Below are 13,927 nucleotides of genomic sequence, written 5' to 3' on the forward strand. Positions count from 1 at the left end.
ATGAAAAATACAGCCATAAGTCTGAACCCTCATTCTGCCTTTCATGGCTTAGATCCTTCATTCATGACTGCAGGCTAGGATGTCTGCTCAGTGGGGAGCTATGGAAGCTGATGCCTCTCATGCCTCAGAACTATTAAGAAATATATTAAATCAGACAGTGGATGAAAGGTAGATAATTCTGAGAGCTGGGACCAGAACCTAAGACTCTTCTTCACTGCTGAGTACAAAAATCATTGGGCAATAAAGCCAAGCTCTCTTATCTCTTTGGTCTGAAATACTGCTCTGCCAAAGTCTACGGAGATTTTTGCCTCACTGCCTTCATGGGACCAAAATTCAACTCCTCTGCAAATATAGAAGAGGAAGGACTACTTTTTGATTTCATACTTTCTACTTGAAACAGAAGAGACAAGGGAGCAGGGCATGCAGAATGATACTAAGAAAGGAAGAAGAGGGGGAGTTCTAGAATATTTTAATGATAAATATGAAAATGCTTCAGTTTAAATTAATTTTTGATATGTCACTTTAAAATTCAATTCATCTTAAACAGTACCCGTCTTTCCTTTCATCTTCATTAATTTTAATTTATATTTTTGAAAACAACTGCTCTCATGCCACTGCAGTATTTAATAGCTTATACCATCAGACTCCTCACATTTATATGGTCTGTAATTAAGAGCAGTGTACAAATAAAGGATTTCTTCCTGATTTTAAGGAGAAAATTCACAGAAATAAAAAAGATTTGTGCATTAATTCTCCTCCATATTTTAAAAGAGGCTTATTGCATAACTGTTGCAGAGGCATATCTTAGATGCAGTATTTCTTTACTGCCATAGAGATACACCTAATAAATCTGCTATTCTGCCTTTTAGCTCTATACGCCCATGATACAAGAATGAAAAATGAAAACACAAAATAATAGTGCAGATTTTCTTTCTAAACATTACTTCTATTGTTTAAAAGACCCACTGAATAAAAAAAAAAAATTACACTATACTTTTTTTAGAGGGATTCAGATACCAAATTGAATTGAATTGTTCAGGAGTATTTATAAATCCACAAGTTTAGTACTTCAGGGCTCCAGAGTTAACTGGTATTTCTGGACCTCAGACATAGCACACAGTGATCATTCAGCAGTCAGTGGACAAGAACAGGCTAGTTGCAACATGTAGGGCACAGAACATCATTGTCCTGCCAGTTCTCAGGTTCTGTTATTCAGGAATATCTCCTAGGCTCCCTGCCTGAGGCAGCACAAAGGCTTTAAAGGCACAGTTCTTGAGATTCAATTTCTATGCTTACTGGAGTTATACCTCCTGACTACAGTATAGTTCAGAAGCCTTTTCTCATCTCAATTTCCTGCATCAGACATGTCCTCTGACGTACGACAAGCCCTCCAACCACACTGCTCTGGAGTGGTCTGCAAATAAAGAGGTTTAGTAACTAAAGAGCTGAAGTGGGAGTTAAGGACAAAATTAAAGTGAAGGAAATTGTTTAAAACACGGGTCTAGCACTATCTAGTGGCAGTAGGAAGATAAACCACTGCTTTACCTATTATGCTGTACATCTGACAAGAAAGACATGGAAAGTTACATCATTTTTTAGTTTTATTTTTTCCCTTAGACTCAGTCTGAGCATGACTAGTGTTTTCCTTCTTTGTATCCAATTATGTCAGGTGATAAGGAGCACTGTAGATGAATTAATGAAAGTGTCACCTCTCCCTCCTCTGCAGTAGCAGCAGCACTTTCTATCCAACATAACACAGATCCTGAGAAGCAGGAAATTAGGGACATACCAGTGTGATTGCTGAGTTCACACCAGTGAGGCTTAAATTTTAAATCAGTCCCCACACCAGCATTTGGCATCAAATTCCCAAGATCTGAGGAAGAATTGTTACTCAGGCACAGCACACTGACTCACCACATTCATGTCATCTTGTATTTGCACTGATAAATCAGGAGACACCAGAATGCAAGGTGCAAACAGAGTTTGGAGCAGTTTGCTGCATCCAGCAAGCAGTTTGTGGATCCAGATCCATTACATGTTCCAGTAATGGAACTTGCCAGCTCCATCCCTACTGGGCACACCACACCCCAGCTGGTTCTAGCAGGAGCCCTGCTGCAGACTCCAGCTGGCCCCGGGGGCCCAGCCCAGCCCATGGGACCTGGGCAAGCACAGGGCCAGCTCTGCATCCCATCAGGCACCTACAGACAAATCATGAGCCCTGAACACATTCCTGTCAGTTCATGTAGGGCCAGGGGGAATTTCACATCTCCTGGGCTGCTACAGGATCTCTATATGCCTGATCCCAAACTTCCAGTGCTTAATTTGAATTCACCCTTTTCCAGATGAAGACAGATTTCTTAGCACAATTACCTGACATACTCCACAACACACTCAAACAGGAACACTTTTCACTCTAAATTCTAACGTCTGCAAAACCAACACAATTCTTACTCTAAACCAGTTGAATTAGAAAAAGACTCTTCTCTTTCTTAGAAATATAATCACATTACACTGCTCATTCTAAACCCTTATCCATTTATTGCAATAGACTGAGAAATCTTCCTTGATTTTTTTTCTTACCAGGGTGATTTGTCTTGATGTGAGATTTTATAAGTCGATCTTCAGAAAATGACTTCTCACACACAGGACAGGAATAACTCTTTTTATCCTTAAGTGAGAAAGAAAGGGATTGCATTTTCAGTCTACTGGTATAATCACTATAGTCATTATTCAGTAATACATGGTTCTCAACAAAGTTCTAATTCAAGGTTCAGTTTTTAAGGAAAAAAATGAATGTATTTATAGTGAAATAAGTGAAGGAGAAATATTAAAAGACTCTAAGCACATCATTAATCCTCATGAATACAGGGTTCCAAGTTACAGCAGATGAGAATATGCACAATAAATGTAAGCATTATCTTCTGACTGACTCTGTAGAAAATCAGGAGTTGAAAGATCAAGTCATATAACAGAAGAGAATGTATTTGATGTAAGCAGTAATATTTAGGGGTTTTTCTTCTTTTTTTTCAAAGTCCATCCTTCTTATACCAGGATCAGATCTTACCCTTCTGAAGACAACCACCACTCTGTGGATTTATAAAATGGCCTGAAATTGAGCAGCGGAGTTAACAATGACAGATGCCATTACTTATTCAGTATCTACATTTTTAACTACTTTATAAATATTCAGCATTTTATTACCAATAAAGTCTTATTCTAGTATTTTGATTTAAAGACTACCATGGATTTTCTCAGTGTCACTGATGTTATAACAGATTGAACACTGTCAATCAAGTCCAACTGGAGAGTTTTGATGTCATCTCTTCCTATATGCAATTTTAGTCTAATTGCAATTTTCCTGTTTTGCCAAATGCATCTAGCTCCTAAAAATGTAGAAATTTTCTCCATTACACTTTAAATTAAACCTTGACAGTCACAATATAAATTGGAGAGACTGATCTTTCCAGCAGTACCTGCTGGCACTTGGATGCTTTATCCAATGAGTGGGTCATGGTCACCTCTGCACTCAGTAGATTAATTTATGAGGGGATTATCAAAACCACAGATGGAGGGAGTCTAGTTAGTCCTGACAGCTGGGCAGGTGCTTGGTTGGAGAGGTGCAGTGCCCACCTAGCAGAGATCTCTGAAAAGGTGAGCTGAAGCCACAGAACAGACACCTCACTACTTATTCCAGGACAGAAATACTTCCTAAAGAGTGTGGAAGGAAGATTATTGATCAAAATGGGACAGACCCCTGTGTTATGAAGGAGAAATCTGGAGATTACAGGAGGCTAAGGGTCCTGGACTCTGCCAGTTTCTGACCTTGGACCAAAGAACATCTGTATAGCAAGGAGGACTGTACAAGGAGGTCATTATTGTCCAGATGCTGCAGTTGTACAGCTGTACATGGACACCTCTCTTGAAAGGAAAGCAATAATTGATGGGTTTTCACAGCAGACAGGTTTTGTATATGATGCAGCATTGGCAGTCAGTCTCATGTACCTCTGAGAAACAAATCCCTGAGCTGAAGTACCTACAAATTAAAACCAGCAGTAGCCCTAGAACACTTGGGTTGAAATAGCAATAAATACTCCCACAGCCGTAGCATATGGAGCTCTCACTGGCATTAATGTGGCAGTGGCACAAGGAGAATTCTGCCTGAGCTGACAGCCATTTGCTCCTGTCAAAAAACCTGCACCAGGGGCTGGGGATAGCAGCTACACAAGGATTACCACCCTGAGGGCTGTACCTTGCTGTGATGGAGTTGGGGCTGTCATCATTTTAAGCCCTAAGAATCTTAAGGGAAAGAAAGGAACATCAGAGAATACTAGCTGAGTTTTGGAAGAGATTCAAGGAGCCTACAAAGCTGACAAAACCTTGAAAAAGAGCTGTTAGTTTGTGGAATTAGGGTCTCTGAAATGATATAACCTAAATCTGCTACTGATGATTTTGGATTTCTACCTGAACATGTTATGTTGCAGACATCTTTTTATGAAAATCCTTTCCTTAGGATTTTTTCCTCCTGAGAAGCTGAGAGGCTTCAGGAACAAATGTAAACAATGATTATCTGCTGCTGTGGAAGCAACAGGTGGATCTGTGATTCGTCTCATGTGGTTGTTTCTAATTAATGGCCAATCACAGCACAGCTGGCTCAGACAGAGTCTGGGACAGCTGCCTTTGTTATTAATTCCTTTCCATTCTTAACTTAGCTAGCCTTCTGAGATGAAACCTTTTCTTCTATTCTTTTAGTATAGTTTTAATGTAATATATATCATAAAATAATAAATCAAGCCTTCTGAAATATGGAGTCAACATTCTCATCTCTTCCCTCATTTGAAAACCCCTGTGAACACCGTCACAATGTTACTCCAATAAAGATTGGTAGATTAATCATAACAAAACTCCATAGCAATGTTTGCACCTTTTCAAAGATGTAGTTGCATGATCACATTCATAATTTGGCACATATAAGAAAAACAGCACAAAATCATTTAGAGGCTCTTGAGCTGAAATGTGTTGACAGATCTCAGTCTGTTCCTCAAACTTGCTATATATCTGATTTCAAAATATACAATAAATAAAGGGAAAAAAATAGTATACTTTTAGTGTGCAGTTGGGTGTTGCTGGTCTTTAATACTCACTGAATTAAGTATTTCTCACTGTGGCCAGAACATTGAGAAAAATGTTAAAAAAGGAAATAAAAATTCAACACTCCACTACACACACACCACTTCAGCTGAAGTGCTGTTAACTGTGACAACTTCACATTCTTATTAATATTCTTGAAGAAGGCAAGACTATAAGCCTATATCTTAGAGGAAAAACCAAAATAATCAGTAAATGCATCAAGAGCTATAGGGCAACATGAATGGATGGGTGCTGAGAACTCATCTTTCCACAGGACGATGGTAACAAAATTCTTCAATAATGAAATAATGCCAACAGCTTTTTTCAAGCTGTTAGGAAGTTATCTACACCAAGTTCTGCAGAAGTGATTTTCAAAAGGGTTATCATTTGTAGTGTAACAGAGCATGCCTAGGAGCACTGAGTCCCTTCAAAGTGTGGCTCCAGTTCCTCACAGAGAGTGCTCAGCTGAAGCCAAACCTTTCCTTGCTGGGTACCCAGGCCAGTGCCAGAGTACTGGAGCTTATGCTGCCAGCTTGGAATGCTTAAATGTTCTTCTGTTGCTGCCCTGACAGCTTGTGTGAGTCCTTCAGTGCAATTCCACCAGTCTCAAAACAGCCTTTAAAGATCCCCTGCTGCAAATGAAATATTTCAGAGCACCCAGATCACAACACAGAGCCCCAGAGAAGCTCCCCTGGTCCTCAGCTCCAGCTCTTCAGGTGCCATGGCCACAGGTGATGACAGAAACCCTTTGAAATCTGAGGTTGCAGAAATACCTGAATCACATTCTCAGCAAGCAAGTTCTCCTCTGGTAAGAATGAAAGTTATTTTTCCTATGCCTTATTGGAATATCTGCCTTTTAAATGCCTTTGAAGGTTTTTTTGAACAGAAGCAAAGCATGGAGAGAGAACTGCATCTACCTTTGCCAGAGACCAGCTGCAAAGTCCAATCAGCTGTTTAAAATTCAAGGGCAATCACTGCCTGATATTTTCCTCAACATCTCTATTAGCCAATTTGAGAAAATACAAGAAACTTAAAATAATTCCTAAATAAAAGGAGGTTTTTGACTGAAAGTGTTGTTTGCATTCCATAAAACAGGAATTTAATTAGGTATGTAAGTATTCTTAAACTAGTGAAAATAAATTAGCCTAACATTATCACAAATTTTCTTGTTTATACTATTTCTTTATTAAATAAGGCCACTTACATAATAATCACAATGCATTTCTCTTTATATAAATGAATTAAAATTGTGCTAAGAAAGCATCAGCTATATTGCATTATCCATTTATAGTGCTCTGAAGAGAATTTTATTTCTCTGAGGCATGTGTTTCAAGATACTTCAAGGGGTAGGTATACAAGTATACAGTCACAAAAATAAAAATTAAACCCCTCTACTTAATATTGGCACTCACAGAATATTTCCAGGAAAAGTTCCCCCAACTCAATTAACACAACATTTGATTGCATAATTTTGTAGAGGAATAGAAGACCAAAGCCTGCTCCCATATCTATCCAGATCAACAGAAATTTAATTTCTAACACCTATGGGATCAGAATTAGACCCCCAAGTTACACTTCTGAGGAGTGAAGACCTCCAGGAATCTTCACCACAGTTGTCATGATGTTCAAATAAAACATTTCCCAAAAGATTCAGCATTAAACTGATGTCCCATTAAAATGCAACTCAGCTAAAAGGAAGTGATGTACCTAGGAGACAGCTGTGCACACATGTGAAGGAGGCTACAGAAAAACATGCAGATGTTTAGACAGATTTTTCTGAAGTCTGGCAAGAAGCAGAACTCAGCTCACAAAATGACAAGCACCTGCATACAACACTTAAGCATTTCTTGGTGAAATAACTTCAGTAAAAACAAATGCCAAGCTGACATTCATTATGGAAGTGAGGACTAAGAGCAAAAGCTGCTTTCCAACTGAGTGCCTGATCATTAGACCAGAGATGTTTCTGTTAACTGCTTCCCTTTGCAGTACCTTGCATTCTTGACTGCTCAGCAGCACTGCTCCAGAGGCAGAGGAAACACAGCCAGAGCAGTGACCCTATGAAAATTTACTCTCCTCAGGAAGGGCAAATGAGCAATCAGAGCTTGAGCATCTTAAATCCTACTAACAGCTACACTATTACATGAAAGGTCAACAGCATCATGGAATTTCTAAGCATCCTTCCAAAGACAAGAAAAATTTACAGCCCAAAATGTGCATCAAAGTAGATGCAAGCACCTAATAATGGGTGGTGGTTCTAAGTCTGAACTGCAGTTTTATAGAGGTGCTAATGTTGCAGTATCAATTACATACATAGACTTAAAATATGTTCAGAGACAAATCTCTCTGTGATGTTTATCTGCTCAGCACAGTGAGCATGGCAAAAGCCACTGGGGGTTGTACACAAACTCTGGTACCTACTTCAGCATTGTTTAATTTCACACCCTGCTCTTTAATGTTACCATGAGCTCATTCATAATATAAATTGTAATGAAGCAATTTGAAACTGCCCAGCCCTTTCCTATGTCCCATGACACTGAAGTGATTGGTCATGTCACAGTTTGAACTTTGGAGGAGCTCAATAAATGCCAATAAACATCAAAAATCTACAATAAAAGCCCTAGGAGCAAGAGATGAGCACTGAAAATCAGAGAATATATACAAAGTTTTGGTTTTGAATCAAGCCACGCTTCAATTCCCAGGCTTCAAAAGTAAAAATACTCCCTGTAACAACAATGTGTAGCAAACACAGAAGGCAAGAGGCAGCACAATCACACTCCCCATCATCATCTGCCAGGGAATAACCAACCCCAAATTCAGTGCAAGACTTGGGTGCTGCACAGAGAGTAAAATGGTGTCTATACAGTGATATATACAAGGATGAAGGGAAAAATGCTTTTCAATACCCATCATTTATCTTCTACAAATAATGCAGGGATCCAGCTGAAATGCAGCCAGCAAGGAGGTGATGTAGAATACACATCCACACAAGAAACTGAACTGAGATTTCAATATCTTCTGTCTCCAGAGAAGTTTAAATTTTAACATTTATTAAGAACTATTTTTTCAAATTAAAATTAAAGTAGATTTCCACATATAACTATGCATAGATATATTTTTGAAGAAGTAGTCCTTTTCACTGAGATATGCATGGAGTAAATATACCAAGCAGTGGACACAAAGATCAATATAAGAATTGCCAAATTCAGTTACTAAGTAAATTCTAATACATGAATTTTTCAATCCATTTAAATGAATTTATTTGACAGTAAGCATCAGTAAGTATGCTTCTGAAAGATTGTGCCACCACAATGCTTTTAATTATGAAATCCATTTTCTCAGTTCTATTTAGAATTATGAAAATGATGTTCTGGTGGGAGCTGCTGGACATTCATCACACTTGAAAACCAGGTACTTATGGAAGAATATAAGGAGAGCTAATTGTAGACTCTTAAGTGTTCTTAGACATCAATTACACAGATTTTTGCTATCACATGGGCATTGTAAACATCATGAATTCAAAAACATCTAAAAAGAATGCCTATGATATGGATTTTCTGCACCTTTCATAAAAAATTCAGACTCCATTTCAAATATTTACAGAAGGGGAGGACACAATGGCGGGAATTTTTTCCTTTTTGTGTCATCTTTTCTGTTTGGTTTTAAATTTCTTCAGAAGTAGCTGCTTAAGAAGAGTAGGAGGTGAAGTGTTGTTCTGTTCCAAATACCTTTAAAGTAAATTCAGCTGTTGGAAATACTGACCAATAGCCAACCAAGACCTGGTTTTAGCACATGGCACTCTGAGGGCTTTTTGAACAAGACAGGAACCTTTAAAATGAGATCTCTCTGTGTTTGTCAACACAACAGAAAATGTTAGATGTTCAACTGCAACTAGGTGAAGATACTAGGAAAAAAATCCTTTTTAACAACTTAAATATCTTTTGTCTGTAGTAATTAAGAAGAACATATTTCCATTTTACACAAGTCATTTATTTATGAAGGAAGGGAATTCAGGTTCATAGAACGAAGTAATGTAACAATAGTACCAACTTTATTCTACTCACCCAAAGGATCTGAAAATACTGAGAAAACCAAAGAGAGAAAATGGATACAGACATAATGCCCTGGAAACAGCTCTGAGAAGGTCCAAATATCCAGTTACTCTAAGTCAGGTATTCCCAGAAATGTGCAGAGAACACACAGGTTAGAACCCTGAGCTATGTCTTCAAGTATTACCACAGAATTACAAACACTGAAGAAGACACTCAATTCAGACAAACACACATTTGGTTTGCTACTCACCAGATCTGAGTGAACTTTCAGGTGTGCCTGGAGCTTGTATTTATCTGGAGTGGAGTAGTCACAATTTTCTGTGGGACATTTCAGCAAAATATTGCTGTGTTTCTGGATGACGTGACGCTTAAGGCAGTTCTTGGTGATGGAAGAATAATTGCACTGGGAGCAGTAATATAAATGTTCTCGAGTGTGCGTTCGCACATGCATGTCATAGTGCACCTGGTACCAAAACAACTTGCCTGAAAATCAAATTAGACATGAAGAAAGTAATTGCTAAACAATTGTTAGTGAAAATTCAAAAAAATAACCGATTTTCTTTCAAGATAAAACACACTGTTTGAATCCGGTCCCTTTTGTCTTTAATGAAAGCTTGTCCACAGACCCTTCACTATTGAAAATATATTTACAAATCCATCTTTGCCTAAGAAGATCATGTTATATGTCCTGAAACAGCCTAAAAAGGGCCTCTTCATTACACATCAATGATCTTTTTCCTAAAGAAAAAGTCCTTCACATCTGTTCTCTTATGCAAAGAATCTGAATGCAACTGTACACTAAAGGAGATTGTCAAAATATTTTTTGTTACTTTCTTTCATGTTACTCCTTCTTAAAAGCCTTTTGGCATAATGGCACCAAAAAGTTCAGAGCAATTCATCTAAAGTACAATGTTACATGATGTTTCAAAAACTTGTTTTTTCTGACTTTGATTCCTTTCCCTTTTCAAAAATGAAAGCTACAAAATACATCCTGAATTGCCTCCTTTCGAGTTATGTAAACACAAACATTTTCAGTTAGAATAGGTGGAATGGTGTGTTATTCCCACTTCCATAAACTAAAAAGCCCAAACAATTACAGTCTGGATAGTCTTGATCTGATACCATGTAATTAAAATTTTCATCTCAAAGAACCTGGTTCAAAACAAGACACAAAATTATGCCAGTATCTATGTCTCTATTGTACAGAATGTATATTACTATACATCCTCCTACAGTACATGAAAAAAACTGGATTTTGTACTAAGCTGATAATGAAGCTCAAGCATTAAGGCATGGACTGAACTAATACTGATCACATGCCTAAATCTGCTGTGCTTGGCCCCAGTGAAAGTTGTGACTTGGGCAGATGCATGTGGATAGAAATAATCTAATTCTATCAAATTTCACGTGAGCAGATAATTGAGCCTTGCAATGTACTGCTTTGCTGTATTCTACTAGTGAGTTTTTTGAGGAGATTTGACTCATTTCCCATTATATTTACAGCAAAAAATAAATCCCACTGAACCTCAGAATCCACACTGAACTACAAAATTAATGCTGCTGCAAAGATACAATTATGTCACTGTAAATTGGAGGAGAAGGAAAAAGCTAGCTCACTGCATAAGATTTAAAAAACCCCAAGCACAATTCCACTGCTCCTTACCACAGTATTCACATTCCAAGTCTCCATAAACCTTCCTTATCCTCTCCCGCAGCTCAGTGTTCATCTGTCTCTTCTGCAAGCTGTCCAGGATCTGCATGAAGGCCACGGATCCATTGCCCCCACTGGCTGTAGCTGTGTTGGAAGAGGCTGCCTGTGGGCTGGTGGCTGCACCAGCTTCTGCTGCTGCCAAAGGGTCTGTGGGTTCTGCTGAATTTTGAATGGGTGGATTGCTTGTTTCTGATCCACCAGGAGGAACAGACTGGATTCTCTCTTCAAGAACTGGAAGGTTCTCAGTCATTGTGTTGTTCTGACTCACATCTAAAGTTTTGTCTTCAGATAGTAAGAGATTAATTTCTTCACCCTGCTCGTTTACAGAACTGCAGTGAGTAACTTCCTCTTCATTTGGAGGAGAACCTTTAAACTCCTCAGGGCCAGCAGTACCATTTTTCAGCAGGAAGCAATCTGATGTTACACAGGGCTGAATGTCTGGGACTGCTACATCTGTTGTCTGACACAGTGTCTCTGCTACATTCTTCACCAGAGGATTTTCTAATTCTAAGGAAAGGACTGCATCAACTTTTACATCTCCATTATGCTGACCATCATGGTTTACATCTGCAGCTGCTGATTCACCTTTAGAAGCAGATGGCTGTGGGGTGTTCACAGCACCAGTACTCGTGACAGTCAGTTCACCTGCAGCTTGTGTCTGCTGTTCACCGAGGGCTTCTGGCTGGATGTCACCTCCTGGCTCAAGCAGGCAGAAGCTTTGGTTGATGGAACTATCAAAAACAAAATCCTCCTGCAGATCTGCGTGCACATCTTTGATGTGAGCACGGAGCCTCACAGAACTGACAAACTTCTTCAGGCACACAGAACACACGTACACAAAAGGGTGCTTTCGAACATGAAGCTCAAGGGCTTGGTACTTAGTGGCTCCATGGCCACAGAGCTCACAAGCAAAGGGTCTTTCATCACCATGAACGAGCATGTGGCGGTCTCGGTCCAGCTCATTTTTGAATTTGCGCTCACAAATATGGCAGTCATAGAGAAGCTGCCTTTTGCCCTCTCGTGTCATCAAGCGAAGCTCATCGAAAACATCTTTCACCTTTTTGTCTTGAAGGTCGTGAGTCTCCTTCATATGCTTGATCAAATTTTTAACATCTGAGTATTTCTTTTTGCAGAAACGACAGTGCTGCTTAATCTTCTTGTGAACCCTTTCGATGTGGACTTTGAGGTGGCCTTTGCTGAGACAGGTGAAGGTGCAATAATCACAGCTGAACTTCTCCCCTGTGTGCTTCCGCAGGTGAACGTTCAGGTTGGCTTTGATGGCACTGGCATAACTGCAGTAAGAACACTTGTAAGGCTTCTCATTTGTATGAATCCTCAGATGTGCTTGGAGGGAGTGTTTAAATTTGAACACCTTGTTGCAGTATTCACATGTAAAAATCTTCAGTTGAGTGGGACCCAACCTGAAAAAAACCAAACAAGAAGTTATATTTACAGCAGTGAACCTTTGTAACATAATGTGTTGAAATTTCCCTAGACATTCATAATGGACAGAAATGCTTAGATTTTAAAAAAATGTATTCTCCAAAGACATTTTAAATTATACAGCTTATTCATAGTAAATTTTCAGCTCTTCCTTTATTTAAGGGTCTCAGAACAATACTCCAGTTTCATGAAAATGGATGGGGAAGCATTTCAATCATATTCTGCATGAACACAAATGTAAGTACTTCAAAACTACCTGCTTGTTTTCATTGCCTGTTCATATGGGGTTTGCTGAATGGCATATTCTTGATATCCTTTTCGTTGTGATGGGTCTTGGACTGTTGTGTCTGGAGTTTTGGGTTCACTTTCATGAGGAGAAGCCTCAAGAGGAACAATTTTTCTGGCTCCTAAAGGAAGAAGGAAAAGAATGCTCATCAAAAATTTCACACTAGAAACATGCATTGTCTAGAATATAAAAGTGTAAATTAAACAATAAACTCTATAATCATTAGTTTGACTGTTTTAGTTTCTGTTGTTAATGATGGATACACTCCCAGAATCCATCAGTACTTACACCACAGTTCTGCTTAAATAACTTGCCAGGAACTGATAGGTCACAGCATTATTCATAGTGCTTGATGCCTGCTACAAGGAGATCCTACATCCAAATATTTCCACCTTCAAAAGACTGTAAATCTTCTAAATAAAATTTGAATTTTTCTGTTTCTTCTTCATACCATATCCTTTGAAAAATTGCGCCTAGCTGTTCAATCAGTTCCACAAATAAGGCTGGGGAAAAGTTTAGTCTAAAAGACAATTTAGTCTATATTTAAAGCTATGTACAGCTTTTCCTTAAACTCCTTATATTTTGGGGCATGTTGCCATCCCTCAGAATAAAAATAATATGTTTGGAACAGGCTTCCCAGGGCAGTGGTCACAGCTCCAAGCCTGACAGAGCCCAAAAAGTGTTTGGACAATGTTCTCAGGCACATGGTGTGATTCTTGGGGCTGTCCTGTGCTGGGCCAGGAGATGGACTCAGTCTTTGTGGAGCCTTTCCAACTCAGGATATTCTGATTCTGTGTTCCATGTGCACTTCTCAATCTCCACTGGGAGCAGAAGGGTCTCTACTGAATGCATTTAACCCATATTCCTGAAGACATTATTTACAGAATATAGGCAGTACTAACATAAAGTCTCTGAAACCACAGTGGGGGTTACCCAGCAACAGGTGTGGAAGGCTTGGTGACTTTACATGGAGGAAAGAAGTGCTGTAGACAACAAGGAGAAAAGCAGAGATTCTGTGGGTCCTTCAGCGTGATTATAAGTGGGAAATTGAGATATTTTGAGAAGAGGCCATATGGGAGCACCTAAAGCTATTGAAGCTTTTTCTATGGGAATGGACACCAGGCAACTCTTTAGCTAAACAGATTAACTAAACTGTAATAGCTCTGGTGCTCACTAAACTGGTTGCATCTAAAACCAGCTTTTTTGGAGTACTGTTTTTTAATAATGCTTTCAGTTCTGTGCTAGAGATTCTGCAGGTTCAACAGAACTGATCTTCCAAGTTTTTACCCTAAATGTTACCAGAACACTACA

The 13,927-nt window shown here is 38.9% G+C and overlaps 1 protein-coding gene across 4 annotated transcripts in view; it reads right to left on the reverse strand.

Moving 5' to 3' along the window:
• Positions 1–13,927, reverse strand: part of ZFAT (zinc finger and AT-hook domain containing) — a 115,927-nt gene that overhangs the window by 32,155 nt on the left and 69,845 nt on the right. For all 4 annotated transcript variants that reach the window (XM_077189272.1, XM_077189257.1, XM_054630691.2 and 1 more), the window contains 4 exons: positions 12,587–12,737; positions 10,840–12,308; positions 9,427–9,659; positions 2,581–2,668 (listed from right to left, as the gene is read on the reverse strand). In XM_077189272.1, coding sequence (XP_077045387.1) covers positions 2,581–2,668; positions 9,427–9,659; positions 10,840–12,308; positions 12,587–12,737 — 1,941 coding nt within the window. The remainder of the gene's footprint in view (positions 1–2,580; positions 2,669–9,426; positions 9,660–10,839; positions 12,309–12,586; positions 12,738–13,927) is intronic.

This window comes from Agelaius phoeniceus, chromosome 1, assembly GCF_051311805.1.
Source record: "Agelaius phoeniceus isolate bAgePho1 chromosome 1, bAgePho1.hap1, whole genome shotgun sequence".
NCBI lineage: Eukaryota > Metazoa > Chordata > Aves > Passeriformes > Icteridae > Agelaius > Agelaius phoeniceus.